The 17575-nt window shown below is 32.9% G+C and overlaps 2 protein-coding genes across 2 annotated transcripts; both read right to left on the minus strand.

Moving 5' to 3' along the window:
* Window positions 1-281: 281 nt before the first annotated feature.
* Window positions 282-3489, minus strand: LOC120089731 (RHOMBOID-like protein 2). The gene is made up of 5 exons (XM_039047103.1): window positions 2759-3489; window positions 1778-1941; window positions 1500-1663; window positions 1152-1402; window positions 282-602 (listed from the first exon to the last, which is right to left on the minus strand). Exons 1-5 carry the CDS (start codon window positions 3034-3036, stop codon window positions 491-493), a joined length of 969 nt encoding a protein of 322 aa, XP_038903031.1. The 5' UTR covers window positions 3037-3489; the 3' UTR covers window positions 282-490.
* Window positions 3490-8176: 4687 nt separating this feature from the next.
* Window positions 8177-17067, minus strand: LOC120091694 (replication factor C subunit 2). Its single transcript, XM_039049803.1, has 7 exons — window positions 16798-17067; window positions 16160-16266; window positions 15975-16076; window positions 14949-15144; window positions 8925-9053; window positions 8649-8843; window positions 8177-8576 (listed from the first exon to the last, which is right to left on the minus strand). The coding sequence occupies exons 1-7, from the start codon at window positions 16951-16953 to the stop codon at window positions 8466-8468; spliced, it is 996 nt and encodes a 331-aa protein (XP_038905731.1). The 5' UTR covers window positions 16954-17067; the 3' UTR covers window positions 8177-8465.
* Between the last annotated feature and the right edge of the window lie 508 nt (window positions 17068-17575).

Raw genomic sequence — 17575 nt, forward strand, 5'->3', positions numbered from 1 at the left:
TGACCAAAATAAATTAAAGTTAAAAGTACAATGACCAAAATGAACAAAAGTAAAGAGTATCGGGACCAAAATGAACCAACACCAAAAGTATATGGACAGAAGTAGTAACCTAATCTATTACTATCATCTACTAATTTCATATAATATATTTATGATAGTTAACAAATTTGCTTGCAGCCCTAAATTTATTTATTTTATACATTAAAGTTTTCATTCTAGATAACTCCATATATTGGACATGCTCTCAAGTGATACTGATAACAAGAAATAGAATGCAAAAATGAATGAAGTGATTCACTATATCATTAATAGAGAGTTCAAATTCAAAAACAGAAACTCTCTCTCTTTTTTTTCTACATACAGTGTTTCTTCAAGTAAGAAAACAGGAAATATGACATCATTAACAAAGACATTCATAGATATGTAAAAGATGAAATAAGAAACAAATATGAAAACAAGGTCAGAAGTGTACATATTATACAATGTGTAATCAGTTCCCACATTCCCATTTTGATGTTGGCACACAACTTAGATAATGACACCAGCTGCAATGGTTGTTTCCGTTCTCGCCTCGAAATAGCATCACCAACCCGATCGTGAATCTGCAAGAACGAAACGAGACTGTAATGAAGTTTTCTTTTCATCTGTTATCAGCATTCATCAATCAGTAGCACAACAGAAAGAAGACACAACATAACAAACAACATATATCATCTCTGTTGAGGACCTTTCACGTTATAATTAACTAACTAAACATCTATGATAAGATTGTGAACAGGCTGAATATAATCATCTTCAGAGTTCCATCTGTATCTTAGATGAATAATTCTCGAGTCTAGATTGATGAATATGTTTCCTAATATCCAATCTTCCAAAAACCGAGTTGACACATGTCAAGTCACCGATTGATCCAAAAGTTTAAGTTGTGAGTGAAGGTAAATCTTCTCTCATCACTTGTGGGCTTGAAATATATAGAAGACCCGACATGTGGAAATCAATATTAATTGGGGTGGAATAACATTGAAAGGGTTTGAACATAGGACCTCCCTCAACCACATGTTCTAATACCATGTTAAATCACCGATTAACCCAAAATCTTAAGTTGTGGATGAAGGTAAATTTAACATTATGTCATCTAACAATATACTTACCCAACAATTAGAAGAGCCAGGGCCACGAAGCATAAAATATATTGATAAACCTTGTGCTTAGGTATGGCACGAGAATTCGCAGGGAGATGCCCGCGTTCCATCCACCCAAACTGAGGACGGAGAAGCAAAACAAAACCAAGAAGAAAGCCTGTCAAGAACCCACCAATATGGGCAAAGTTATCGACATGAGGAAGAATCCCAACAGCCAAGTTAATGACGATGATTACGATGAGTGTGATGAGAGCTGCAGCCTACAAGAACAATACATTAGCTGCTGATAACATGATAAGTTCAAATAAGCTACACACCAACCAACATGGAAATAAAGACCAATTACTTCACTGTTACCTTATCTGTATATATACTCCAGTTGGTCAAAAGTTCTGATAGCATTGCACCAAGAAGCCCAAACAAAGCACCAGATGCACCAACAGATATGTTGTTTTGTATGAAAAGAGAAGATAATATGCTTCCACCTAAACCAGAAAGCAAGTAGAGTATTCCAACCCGAACTGCGTGATTATATCAACAAAGAACCAGTGAGCATGAAATTTCTAGTCACCCAAACTTTAGGAGTTAAAAAGAACTGAAGTAAAATACAAGCCAAAATAAGATACTTGACGTACTGAATCCAAATTGTTGTTCGAGGCGGATCCCAATAAATACCAAGCTCAACATATTTGCAAGTAAATGAATGACTCCAGCATGTAGCCAAATACCAGTAATAAGTCTCCATGCTTCATGTCCATGAACTATTTTTTCCCATTCCAGGGCTCCCAGTTTCTGTAGTCTGAAAGAAATCGTGCCAATTATGGTATAAACTCATTATCCAAAAAGTACTCTCACGTTCTATTCTTTGCATTCTTCCTGAAATAAACTAGGCCATTCATGTGTTTCTTCTATGATTTTGAAAACATGTCACTTCCACAAATGGAAACAACATGGTTGAATTGAATTCACGCTATGGACAAATACAAAACTAAAACACACAAGAACCTTATCAACAATCATCATTACAAATGTCGAAACAGAAGAGCCATTCTTCCACAATTGTCTTACCAGATGATTAGTTTAACTGAGATGAAAAGAGAGACCAGGGAGAACTTTACAGTATTCAACCAAAAAGCTTCTCCAAGGAAAAACTTTTTCTAATCACAAAAGTAGAGCACAGATTAGAACTTTTCCTAAGGATAAACCTCGTCAAAAGAACAAATTAGATAACCTCTGATGGAGTTCTCCAAAGCCATCTTATAAATTAGTCCATTAATGGAGGTAGATTAGTCATTTGACCCACAATGAACTAGAACACATGAGGCTATAGATTACACAAGTGCATAAAAAAACCTCAAACAAGCAAAGATAAGAATCTAAAAGAAAACAAGGAATCTCAACTTAAAACAGATTAATACGGTGATTTGAAAACATCCATACAAAATTTCAATAAAAACTCATAACCACAAAACCCCAATTGATCAAGAAAACAATAATGTCAAGAATCCTCAACTAAGAACTCAAGTAGAAGGGTTACAGCAAAACAAAACAAAGTCCATAGAAACCCACTAGCAAAATTGAACAATTTAGAACCAAATGGAGAGCAGAAAACTCACGTGGAAGAAGAAGGACCAAACAGAGGATTCACTCTAAGGGGCTCAAAAGAAAACCTTCCAAGAAACCTGGCAACACATTCCTCAGAACCCAGATTATGTTTGGGACAGTTATTAACATACATAACCACAATGAACATAGCAACATTAGCCACCACGAACATAGGAACCAACCAAGAAGTCCATTGTTTCTCTGAGGTTTCTTGGTAATAGGAATTTGCGTAATTCCCCAGTGGGTTATTGGTTTTAGCCCCTCCTCTTTCCAGATCTCGACTACCCATTTCTGTTTTTCGCACAGAAACTCACTTTTTCCCTCTATTTCTCTCAACCTATCAGTATACGAAGGGCAAATGAGCGATCACTTTCTGCTAAGGTTTCAGAGAAAGGAACTTTCGTTTGTCCTTTTAGTTGGGTAAAAGACGAAAGATGAAAAGGGGAAAGAAGGAATGAATGAGAGTGGCTTCAAAGGGAGAGAAGAAATGGCCAAATGGGTTGCTTCAATGGAAGAAATGGAAATGGAAAAAGAGGGGTTTTCACAGATTCAAGTGATGGAATGAATTGGACTATAAATTTGCTCTGCCTCCTGATTTGTTGTCCATTTCATTGTTAGGCGGTGGCTTTGTATGTTTGATGCAACAACCGAGGGGGTTTCAACTTTGAATCAAAGCTGTATGAAAATGGAATAACTAGCAGTAATGGAGCCTTAAAAACGTATTGTTGATAGCGTTTTTGCTCGTGTGAAATGTGGAGTGGAGAATCATTACATTAACAATGATTGTTATTAATTCATTTTAAAAAGGAAAACCAATTAGTGAGTGGTTCCCATTTTCCATAATATTTACAAGGCTGAATTATCAATTATTCAATTCTTCATGTTTTTGTCTCTTTAATTGATTAAGTTAAATTAAATTTATTTCCATGAGTTAATCCATAAATTTTAGAGAGAGAAAAATTACTCTTTTTCCTTTGCCTAACCATTAATTTTTTATTTCATCTCATTGCACATTAAATTTGGATAAGGGTTACAATTTTAAGTATTGTAATTTAAATAAAGAAAAATTCTTTTATGTGATCAATCGATTTAATCATATATACAATATGAAAATGATAAAATTTTAGAGAAAATAACATTTGAGTTTTTTTTTTTAAATATAATTTTGGTAAGATTATTATATTAACATTAATGGGTGAATTAACTAAAATTGAATTGAAGGTAAAAATTGTGAATACTTATTAAACTTTAAATCCAATTTTATACAATTGAAAGTTTAGATTGAACGAAAACAATTTAACCCAAACTTAAAGTCAAAATTAATTTTGCCCCCTAAACTTTAAAAGGCTTGATAACATCTTAGCTTTTCACTTTTTTTTTTTATTTTAGTAAAATTTTGATATTGAGAATAGCGCTGCTAAGATATTAATATTGCAAATTGACTACTTTTTTATGTTCAACATGTGGATATGAAGATTTTAATATTTGACCTTTTAATGGAAGATATAATGTATTAACTATTGAAGTAATGTTAAGATTAACATAAATTGATTAGATTTTAGCATAATAATATATGATGTAAAAAAGTAGATTACATCTAAAAGGGCGACAATACTTAATTTAAAAATCTCATTCTGGAATGTTTTTTAAGTTTTCTTAAAAGATATTTTCAAATTGTTAAAATATCGTCAAAGATCTTTTTAATCAATTAGAGATAATAACCAAGTGTATAACAATATTTTTAAAAAATTACAAATATAGCAAAGTTTATCAACGATATATATCAGCGATAGACTTCTATCGCTGATAGACTCTTATCAACGATATGGTCTATCATTGATAGACTCATAACAGTTATATAATTTATCACTGATAGATTATCCACTTTTTATCATGTTTTAATTTTTTTAACATTATGTCATACCTGTAAATATTTTAGACTTGATTGTTATATTTGCAACTATCTCATTAAAAAAAATATGCATACATTTAAATGTTTACTATTAAAATATCATACAAAGCTTGCAAGTGGGAATGGGTGAAAAATGATAGTGATGTATTAGCTCATTTTTCTCACCTATTATATGGATAAGCAAAATCATCCAACACCTAATTTTATAGAAGAAAAGAATTTTAGTAAGTGGTTTTGCTATAATGGGGTTGGAAGGAGGTTGTAGTGGACAAAACCTTATCAATTACAATTTTTATTTCATTGTATATATATATTCATTTACATCTCTATTATAATTTTTTTTTAACTTTTCTATTTTTAAATCTAATTATTTTTAAGATAATTATTTTAAATGACAAAACAACTATAAATATTTTCAAATACAATAAAGTATCATTGATTATAAGTGACAGACACCGATAAATTGATAAACTTAATATCTATTGACTATTCAACTGTAATTTAATATTTAAAAAACTGGGAAACAAATTATAGATTTTTTTTCCTAATTGGCATACACATATAATAACAATTGTCACTCATTTCTTATTAAAAAAAAAAGGGAAAAATATCTCTCTCTCACTTTTTAGTTTTCAAAAATCATACTTTTCTATTTGACCAAATATATATATAATTAATACGTATAGTTAAATTTTTTTTTATTTAAAGCTTTATTTTTGTGTATGTATTTGAGAAGTAATTTTAAAAGTTTAAAAAATACATAAAGTTATTAATAAAGTAGCTTATGTCTTAAAAACACATGGTAAAATCTCGACTTCAAAAGAGAAACACATAGTAAAATCTAAAAGTGTACTAAATACAATGTTGAATATACTTATGGAACTCTTCTTTTATATTTAAAAGTTTGTTAGAATCGTAAAGAAAAAAAATCTCTTTTAGAAGCCAATTATTAAATAAAGAAAAATTGAATAAGATGAAAACAAAATCTTTGTCAAACACAATAAAGTTTATTTTTTCTTATTCAAGAATACCTTCGTTGACTTTTATATTAATCCCAAATTTTGACTTATAATATTTTGATATATATACATGTGCTTGTATGAGATGGTTAATCTTTTGCCAATATATTAATACATGTCTATAAATTTCAATGATTAGATAAATTGTTTAAATAAATGGATTTTAAATATAAATTTAATCAATATTTTGTAGGTCAAACATGCCTACTTTATGTCGTATAAATTCCTAAAACTTTAAAAACATATATACTATATCCATAAACTTTTAGATTGATGCTTGATATATTATTTTTTATGATTTAGTGCATTAAAGGCTTTTTAAGGTTGGCACCTATAAGACACAACTTAAAAGGTTCATTGATCCAACTTATAATTTAACCATCAATATATTATTCAAAGAAAACAAAAGGCCAGAAATTTACTGTGTAAACCTATTATAAAATATATGTTTTAAAATGTAATCATTTTTTAAAGCTATGTTTGTTAACCATTTAGTCTTTAAAAATTAAGTTTATAAATGTTACTTTTATATGAGTTTATTTATTTTGTTATCCACTTTTCACCAATATTTTCAAAAATCAAGCCAATTTATAGTTTTTAGAACTTGTTTTTACTTTTAAAATTTGGTTAATTAAGAATGAAGTGTTTCTTCTAAGAAATGTGAAAATTATAATATACAATTTAGGAGAGTAAACATAAATTTCAATAACAGAAAATTAAAACAAAATTATTACCAAACAAGAAGATAGTAACTTCATTTCCCTTGCAAAACCAAATATTCTTGGTCGTGCAAATAAAAGGCTTTTCACTGAATCGTTCAACAAGAAAACATTCTATTTCAAAAGAACAAGTCTGATGATAATTGACATGCACTTTCTCACTTGAAATTGGATGTTCAATCTCTTATTTCTCGCAATTTTTTACTGAAAAAATGAAGGAAATCTTATTTGTGTAAAAAAAAATTGAAGCCGATTCAAGGGCTAAATATATAATTTCATCACCTTTTAGTGTGAAAATTTAATGGATAGCAAAATTTTCTAAAATATTTGTATCTTTATAAAAGTAATTCGAAGTATTGAATTTTTAGGGGGGGAAAGACGATAAATATAGGCTTTTTTTTAAAACATGCTAATCATTGATATGCCTACACGCTTTGAAATCATAGGTTAATTTATTCTTATATGGCAATATGTATCAATAGCTAACTTGTGCATGGTTCAACTGATTAACGCTATTAACTTGATTAGCAATAATTTTTTCTTTTTCATTTAGTAGAAGGGATATAGAGATTTGAACAACTGACCTTGAGGAAAATACATTTCATTTATTTATAATTAGTAGCATACGATAATTAAAGTCAATCACCAAGATGTATGTTTCAAGTTTTATTATATTTACAAATATTTTTTAGGTTTCCATTTTTATAATATTATGCCAAATTTGGATTCATTATTCTTAAATTATGTTTCTGAACATGGATCTACATAACCACCACCCAACAAACATCCTAAAAAATTTCCATACTTTTGTTCATACCAACAATAGATAGATTCATAAAAGCTTCATATTTAGCATACTCATATCTTCAACGTTGACGTTTTCCTAAATCAATGATGTAGAAATTTTGAGAAGCAAAATATTGAAATTCCCTAGAATTGGATGTAGATACAAATGACAGATTTGGATTGTACAAACAGCCAATGTTTTTAAAAGTTTTTTTCATTTTTATAAAAATGGCAAGAAAAATGGGCAAAAGCTGAAATTGGCTTTTGAAATCTCAAGGGAAAAGTGTGACTCTGTGAGAATCTATAAATTTGGTGTTGTTCCTGATTGGAATTTATTTTATTGGCAACTGAAGGTGGTTGGATCGTAGTAGTTGGCTTTGAAGTTACTCACCCATGGCCATGTTTCCAACTGGCAAACGATTTTGTTCCAAATAAAATATTACTAACATATGGACCCTCTACAAGCTTCATTTGTCAGCCATTGTTGGCGTACATATGAGCACTCCCCCATCTTGTAACCATAAAGTTCAGCAGAATACTCAAAACAGACCTTCAAAGTTATCAAGCATGGGCACTTCAGTTTCAATAACATGTTCGTGTCCAACATATATTGAACACTTGAACCCATGTATGTGCCAAACACTAACCATACCTGTTGAATACGAATCCAGCACTTATGAAAGATTTGTTCTTTTGAGTACAATTATAGAGATGGGAGATTGGAGATTGAACCACCTCTAGGGAGAAAGGTTATACCAACTACAGTTGAGCTCAATTTGGCACTTGCGGGACACGTTCAATGCAATGAGTATGCAAATTGTAATTTTTTGAAACATGTAAATCTAGACTCTTCTCGACTTTAAATATGTTTTTGTATGAACTGATGCATAATTACTAAGACATCATCTCCGTGACAATAAAATAACAAGACATCATCTCGTGTTTTTTTGCGTCTACGTATTGAGATATCGACAAATATACGAGATCATAGCATTAGATCCTAGACATTTGAAACCAAAAGCTTTTAACGATTGTGAATCATGAACATTTCAAGGCTTGTTTGTACCTACTACTAGTGAGGTGGGGGAGAGAAAAACCTTGACAAGAATGCCACTGGCCTAAAACCTTAGTAAGATGATAGTAAGTAACATGCTAAATTTTGTGCTCAATCTGATTACATGGTACAAAAATATATAGTTAATATCCTAAGGAACACGGATGTTTAAATTCATAATACCTTCCCCTTTGAACCAAATTTAAGCAGCCTCTACATGTTGACTGCTCATGGCGCTTTTGCAGTCTCACGAACCATGGAAAGCTTGGCCAAAAGACCGCACAGCTGAAGGTAAGAACCAACTCCGTCACAAATTCTCATATGGGCAAACCCAGTTTCCTGCAATTCATCAAAAGAATGAGTACTTGCTTAATCTGGTATGATCGAATGATGACTCGGGTTTTAACATACCTTCATGAATTCCAGTTTCAGATATTCGGCCATATCGTAGTTCTTAATGATACGGAAAAGAGTGGTTATTATGTCAGTGGGAGAATAGCCTAAGTCGTAGAGTTGCTTTAGACCTGCACAAGCATCGTCAAATTTACCTTCAAGCACATTGCGCACCACATTCTTCACATGCAGCGGATGCGGTTGATCACAAACCTGAAGAATCAACAAGCATGTCAAGATGAAGGTTTCTGAGTTTATACAAGATAAGGAAAGATAAAACCACGTGATAGGAACCTTGAAAACATTGTCCTGGTTTACAAAGCGGAATCCACTATATGTAGCTTGCAAATTATTCAGCGCCTGCCTCATATCACCATCAGCGGTGAAAATGATTGCTTCAAGACCTTCTGGAACATAGGGTACCTTCATATTTTCAAACAATAATCATTTCTAAACTACTTGAACATATTCCTTCTGTATTCGGAATAAAAGAAAGGGAGGACTTATCAACCCGAGTAGTAAAAAAAATAGTCATAGAGCCATTCACCCACGATCATTCTTTACGCAACTCAATGAAGTGCACATTAGTTTTGTTGTAAAAGAAACTGGCTTTCATCAAGTGATATAAGTTGAAAAGTCAAATAATTCCCTTCAAAACTTGTGTCTCCTCTTTGTTAGCTAGCCTAAGACAGATGCCTAAGATCTGCCAACAAACTTCATTAGCCAAAGATGACCACTCAAATAGAGAAAGAGCATACCTTTTATCTATTCGGGTAAGTCCTTCCAAAGAAAAAAGAATGCTATGCTACCAAAAGGAACCAAAAAGAATGCTATGCTACCAAAAGGAACCTACATCATCTTAAGAAGTCCATTCAACACCTCTAGAACTCCAAATGGGGTTGATAAGCCTCCTACTGATGAGCTTTGTCTTATTTTAGTGAGAATGACAAAGCCAGAAATATGAGTAAATTATCTTTAACATTGATTCTTCTGGCCAGACTTGAGGCCCTTCACATTCCATAAAAGATCGTTGAGAGCCAACTCTTCCCTCCGAAGAGCAAACTTTTTGCTTTCGTCAATAAAAAGCTCCGAAGATTTTTTTTAGTTTACTATATCCATGGCATACATGAAAGATAATTATTATGCCATTTACCTCTTTGTTCCACAAAATAAGATATTTTTTCTTTTATTTTTATTTAAATAATAATAATAACAAAAAATAACAAAATTTTAAAAATAATNCTTTGTAAATTCAACCAAACCTGCCACATTTCTCCAACAGCTCCACATTAAAGTTTCAAGTAGTTGACCAACTTCTTTCTCAAATTATTATTAATTAAAATGGACAATAACTCAACAGGCAGAAACTGGCGTCCACTATATGGGACACTGATCGAGCATGTGACATTGTAGAGTAAAATTTTGAAGGAAGAATTTCAATTAAGAGACATTAATTCGGTCATATCGTACCAAGAAAAAACAAACCCACATATTAGACAAATGCCTGAATCATTGCTAAAGGAGATCAACGAGCTTAACTCCTAGATGATTTTATTACACATTTATAACCTTTCTACCAGTAGATTGTTCATGAATTCATCTAGGTAAAATGGTGATGAGTCTAAATGTTCGTGGTTTTTCAAATGAAGAGAATAAAGACTTGTTACAAAATGTGAACATTAAGCACTCTTAAGAACGCAATTTTCCAAGTTAGCCTTCCATAATTTAGCACTCTTTAACAATGTTGTGAAAGACTGTCACTACCTTCACGAGTTTTTCATAATTTCTAATATAAAACATTGGTTTCCTTTTTTAAAATACGAATCGGAGCAACGAAATAATATAAAACATTGTTTACAAGCTAGTCTAGTTTGTTTCTAACTAAAAAATATCCCAAATGTTCACTTCATTTTCAAAGGTATTCCGATAAATGCTTGCGCATTAGATCCACCTTCCAAAGGTGTTGATAGACTTAGCATTCAATAGATGCTATGATCTCCAACACTAGTATTTAAAAAATAATGATAATAATTAAAACAAAAAAAACAAAAAAAAAAAAACAAAAAATCATAACTTCAGTGTTACATGAAAAAGAATGCTAGGAAAGTGACGTAGTAGGATTAGGGTAAATTAAGGTATTATGGTCAAATCCTTAATTGATTAGGATTGAGATTAGTTTTCATGATTGATTAGAATTAGGATTAGTTTCCTTGGTTTATTAGGATTAGTTTCTTTGATTAATTAAGATTAGGAGTTTGCTCTCCAATTCTCTATAAATAGAGAGTTTGTCTTCTTGTATTCGCAACTGTTGATTCATAATAAAGACTTTGATTTTATTATCAAAGATTTATCTCCTTTTATCTCTTAGGCTACATCGCATGTGTAATTCCTAAATGTTGAAAATAAATTGATGTAACATTATGTGTATACATACTTATACATATACTATCCATATACATACATACATATAGATATATACAAATATGACACAAGAAGGGTTCCTGACAAAAAGTGAGTATTGAAAGGAAGGTAACAAGACAAAGCATTTAGATTTAATAGTGACCTAAACAGCCCAAAGCTTAAGCTAATGGGTTGTGATAAATTTAATTGTATCAATACTTCAACACTCTCCCTCACTTGTGGACTTGAAAATTTGTAAAAGGCTATTAAAAATCAATATTAATTATGAAGAAAATAACATTACGAGGTTCAAATGCAGGACCATCTACTTGCTATGATACTATGTTAAACTACCAATCAACCAAAAAGTTGGTAACTTTAATTGTATCAGTACTTTTACTATGAATAACATATTGTTCTTTTCAATCCATATGGACCAAAGAATAGCTTTTTTTTTCCACAGTGCATTTATTGAAGGAAGAAAAATTCTGAATCCCATTTTGATTGCAAACGAAATTGTGGAAGACTATAAATTTAAAAGAAGACAAGGTCGGATACTCAAACTAGACATTGAGATATGATTCGATTGATTGGGATTTTTTGGAGCAAATTCTGAAGGCAAAGCGGTTTGATCCTCTTTGGATCAAATGGATAACTGGATGCAATTGCAATCCTAAATTCTATATCTTCATAAATGGGCGACCAAGAGGAAAAATTGTGGCTTCAAGAGGTATCCGTCAAGGTGACCCCTCTCTCCCTTTCTTCTCTTGGTCAGTGAAGTTCTTACTGTTTTAGTGGCAAACATTCATTCTAAAGGATTGTTTGAAGGATTCACGGTTGGGACAACTAAGGTACATGTGTCAATACTTCAATTCGCTGATGACACTTTACTTTTTTGAAAATATGATGATTCAATGCTGGAAATTCTCATGAAGACAGTGAGTCCTCCCTTTGTGGTATGAATGTTGATGACTCCAAACTTTCAGTCATGGCATCAAAGTTTAATTGCAAGCTGGAGATTCTACCTTCTTCTTTTTTTTTCCTTCTTTTTTTTTTTTTTTTTTTTTTTTTAAAAAAACTTTTATCGGAAAAAAAAATAAAAAAAAACCAAGGCAAAAAAAAAACCAGCCCCAAAAAAAAAAAAAAAAAAAGAACTCCCTCTACAAGAAGGGACTTCAACTATGCAAAACAACTCCTATAGAGTAGTTACAAAAAGCCTTCGGCATCGAAGCCCACAAAGAAACATGAAAACAAATGAGAGACCAAACCTCACTAAGGTCCTTTACCACCCGTCTAAAAACCCTACTATTACACTCTCCCCCCAGAACCCACAAATTAGCACACACCCAAGCACACCAAAGAAAGCAACCCTTCTCCCCACGAGGCGAGTTGAGAAGAGACTCCTCGATCATAGCACAAACATCTTTATGTCGAGCAATCACAATGCCAAACAATTGAAAAAAAGAATCCCAAACGAAATTGGCAAAATCACAGTGCCAAAGGATATGGTTCAAGTCTTCTTCCACCTGCCAATAGAGAATACAACAGAAAGGACCCACAAGCGAGGTAACTTCCTCTTAAGTCGATCCATCGTATTAGCACCGCCATGTAAAACTTACCAAGTAAAAAACCTCAATTTCTTAAGAATCTTAATTCTCCACAACACTGAAAAACCAATAGATCAAGGGGAGAAGGGTCAACTAAGATACGAAAGAAAGAATTACATGAGAAAGGACCCACAAGTGAAGACAAGTTCCTTTTAAGTCGATCCATCGTGTTAGCACGACCATATAAATCTTGCCAAGTAAAAAACTTCACTTTCTTAGGAATCTTAATCCTGCAACGCACCGAAAAAACCAATAGACCAAGGGGAGAAGGGTCAACCAAAATACAAAAGAAAGAATTACACGATGCGCTCCAGATCCTCACAAGTCACATCCCTTCTCCCACGACTAAAAGGAAAACCCTTAGGGAGAAAAAGAAGAGCAGCCACCTTCGTCACTTCCCTATTGGAAAGAGCACGATAGAATCAAAAAGAAAAGGAACAAAAACTCCCAAACCACATAAGGAAAATCAACCACCAAACGAATTTTGAGCATAGACAAATGGTACAACTGAGGGAACAAAGAACAAAGAGACCTCTCCCCCACCCAATGATCTTCCCAAAAATACGTATCTCTCCCCTCTCCCACCACACAACGAACCAAATGAACAAAAAGGAGCTATTTTGAAATAATCTTCTACAAGTTCTGGTGAGAGTCTTTAACCCTCTTAGAGAGCCACTCAAAAGGATGGGAGCCATGTTTACTAAAAGCTTGCCTGTTAGAAGAGATTCCATCTCCTTAAGATCTGGTTCAAGAATCATATTTTGGCATCATCTTTATGTTGGTTTAGAGGTTTTAAAAGATAAATTTCCTCAACATTTCCAGCTCTCCCCTTTATCGAATGGCTATTAGTGATTTTTGGATGCTACTTGTTCAGCTTGGCAAATAGTCTCTAGGAGACTTTTAAAAGATGAAGAAATTTTAGATTTTGTTGCTCTCATGGAAGCTCTCTCCATGGTTAGGGGTTAGTATTGGGGCTGATTCCAGATTTTGGAGTTTAGAAGCATCAGGTTCACTCACAGTTAAATCCCTCTCTTGCATATTAAGATGCTTTCTCCTTTTCCTTTGTCAAAAGGGATTTACATGGCATTATGGCAATCTGGTAGTCCTCTGAGGGTTTCCATTTTATCCTGAATTCTTTTGAACAATAGCCTCAACACAGCAAATATTCTTCATAAGAAATTAGCTACTTCGTGCCATCAACCCCAGTTTGTTTCCTATGTCATTTGAATGCGGAAAGCTACAACCATGTGTTTTTACCTCTCCTTTCTCTTACAATTGCTGGAGCAAGCTTCTTAATTTTTTCAGATTTTCGTGGGTTTTTGACTCAAGTGTCAAAAACAATGTGCTTCAGCTACTTGAGGGTCCTCTTTCAATGAGGCCACACCTTATTTGGATTAATGTCATAAAAGCTTTGCTATCAGGTTTATGGATGGAAAGGAACCTAAGAATAGTTTAAGAAAACTGTTGTTCCAGTTCAGATATTTGTGCCTCAGCTCGTCTCAACCCCTCTCTATGGTGCTCTCTTACTACACCTTTGTTGGATACTCTTCTCACGACATTAATCTCAATTGGCCAGCCTTCCTTTTTCCCTATTAGTTCAACTTTTGTTCTCTTTATATTGATGTATTTTTTTTGTTTTTGGAGTTATTCTACTTATGTGTTGATTGTTGAATTGTCCCCTATTTACTTTTTTTCTCTCCTCTATGGAGTTCCATATCTATTGAGCATTAATCTTTCTTTCTTTCTTTTCATTTCATCGATGAAAAGTTCTATCTCGTTAAAAAAAATGTCTAAGAGACCATATAATTGATGATAATAGAAACAAAAGAGGAGAGATGAGAAATCCCCAGATGACCAAAGAGTTACAAAAAGGAGGCCCAAAAAGACCAAAAAATAGTTAGCCTTCCCTTCCGCAAGATCCTTACCTGACCAATCAGCGATATTAACATAATACTTTTGCTTAGGTGAGGAACATGTCTATGAGAAATTCAGTCCTAACAAAAGAAATTTTGAGAAGAACAAGGCTCTTTATCCTTTTGAACAATAAAGCTTAAGAATATGACCAGTGTAGCCATTCGCATGAAAAAAATTCCACAAGAGAACAATGAGACCAGTAAATAATAAATCAATGACATGAAATCTAACGTACTGATGCTTTCAGCCTTTCAGTAAAATAATACTTTCTTCAGAAGATAATTAAGCACTATGAAGTTTTCAATAACAACAATTAAAATTAGCACAATGATTTTATTTGTAACAACAGAATGTAGTCTGGAATGCAGCTCAAAGCATTATCAAAAATAATTGATACCTTTTCTGCTTGAAGCACCACCATAAGGCGCCCAAGAATCTCTTGATCTGTTAATCTTGAAAATCGGACAATTGCACATCTACTCTGAATAGGCTCAATAATTTTTGAGGAGGTATTACATGCAAGGGCAAAACGTGTTGTGTTTGAATATATTTCCATTGTACGCCTCAAAGCTTGTTGTGCTCCAGTTGTCATGCTGGATTATTTTCACAATCATAACCATCAACCAAAGTAATAAATAAACAATGGAACCTAAAGTAAGAAACTGGAGAGCAAAGCAAAAGAAAACAAAAATTTTGGGGTGAGGGATAGGACTGTGAAAATAAAGGGAAGGAAACAATGAAAACCTCCCAAGAAAGAACTCCGGATTCCATTTAGAACCATATAGTGTCACGAAAGTGGAACTAGCACATCAAAATGAAATTTTGGATATTGTTGCAGCATATAGCCTATGATTATGAGATATTTCATACTTTTAGATATTATGAGTTAATGCATCATATAAGTTTTTTTCCTATTTTTTTTCCTTTTTGTATGAAACTATGCCTTCATTATCATAAGCTATGACGATTGCATCATATAGCTTACGACTATGAGCTATTTTTAGATACTGTTGCATCAATTCACATACCCCTATGAACATGAGATGTGACATAAACACAAACACGGACACGGACACAACACGTCAATTTATATAAATGTAGGACATGGACACAATGAGAATATGATTATTTTATAGAAGATGTGTATATACTAACATATTTGATACTTCAAAATAGATAAGATGCGTGAATTCAATATCGAAATTGAATTTGCTTGAAACAGTGAGTAATGTGACACCCACCCCCCCACCCCATTCTTATATTTCAAATTTCAATCGATTTTTTAGGTTTATGTGTCCCATTAGTGTTCGAAATTGAAAAGAAAATAAAAATAAAATAGGACACTTTTTGTGTGTGCCAGACATGTCTGACATGGACACTACCAAAAAGAGATTTCTCCCTGGCATTATATCCTGAAACCTACCTGTCAGCTTCATCCAATATTACCATTTTGTGTCGACCAGGAGGCAAGGTTACTTTCTTTTGGGCAAACATCTTGATTTTGTTCCTCACAACATCTATTCCCCTACACAAGAACGCAGATTAGAAAAACACACTGATCCAGGAACATTTGGAATATTTGAAGTTTAGAAAGCACAGAAATCTCACCTATCATCTGATGCATTAAGCTCCAGAACACCCTCCTTGTAATTTGGTCCCAAAAGCTCGTGAGCAAGAGCCAAAATACTGGTTGTCTTCCCAGTTCCCGGAGGACCCTTGAAAACAATGGCAACAACTTAAATTAGAACTGATAGCAAGACAGAAGGAAAAACTTACAACATTTGTTCACCAAAAACCTCATCATAGGAACAAAATTCAAGCTGCAGTACATCAAAATACCTATTAACAACGTAAATTAGCACTTATAGAACCTTTTACTTTTCACTTGCCTCAACCCCTTGTAGTAGAAATTTTTTGTATATTTGATTTGATTGCATAACATTAAAACCCCCAAAAAAATGTATATAAAATAGGATAAACTTCGAGCCTTATTGGTTCCCAAAATCCCCAGAGGCCATTAAAAAGCTCAAAGAAGAGAAAGAAGAAACGTCCAAGCAGCATAATTTTCTACTTCACATAACTAAATATACAAGTTCATTTTCAGTACCATATCGGAAAGAAGTTAATAGTTAGATTAAAAATTAACTTAAACCCATGTACCATAACTAAACTATGGGGTCATCGATGGATGCAATGCAAACTAAACAGGGAAATTTTCGGAAGGGACTAGAGATGGATAAGAGTACAGATAGTATGAGATTGGGCATGTTGCCGTCGCGAGCAATGACTTGGAGCCGAGAAACTGCATCTTCATTGCCCACAATGTCAACGACCGTACTGGGCCTGTACTTCTCCACCCATGGCATGTCGTAGCTGCTACTGCTGCCGGAAGAAGAGGCCATAGATTTCCTTTTTTTCTTTTTTCTGTATTTTGCACAGATGAATGGGGATGCTCGGGGGCTGAGTATAACAAATTCAGGAAAAACTCAGCCCGTCCGGTTCCCGCTTCCCGCCCTCGGCTTGGTTTTTGTGTGTTTTATTATTATTTTTTTTTTTGGAAAATTGACAGAAATGACGGAAGTTTCATTTTATTTTTTTGACCTATTTTTTAAAAACATGTTTTTTTTAATCTTCTTGATGATGAAAATGATGGTAAATATTGGTTATATAATTACTCTTATACCCTTTATTAAATTCTCACTCTCAATTTCAACTACCAACCTACTAAATTATTTCACATCCTCCATTTAAAATTAATTTATCTAAAAACCATTAACAAAAAATTATTCACACAAAAAATTTTCCACCAAATTTGATTTGTTTACAACCTCACAAGAAATTGTCTTCACTAAATTATTTCCAGAACGAAATTCGTCAAGTCCAAAACTTGTATTTCACGAAATTGTAATTTTGTACACTCCGTCGTAAGAATGTGTGTATTTCACTTTTGTATGTATTCTCAATAGTTCACTGATTTCAAAGAAAATTGACAAAACTAAATGACATTTTTGGAGTTTGATTTAT

This window comes from Benincasa hispida, chromosome 11 (genome assembly GCF_009727055.1).
Source record: "Benincasa hispida cultivar B227 chromosome 11, ASM972705v1, whole genome shotgun sequence".
Taxonomy (NCBI): Eukaryota; Viridiplantae; Streptophyta; class Magnoliopsida; order Cucurbitales; family Cucurbitaceae; genus Benincasa; species Benincasa hispida.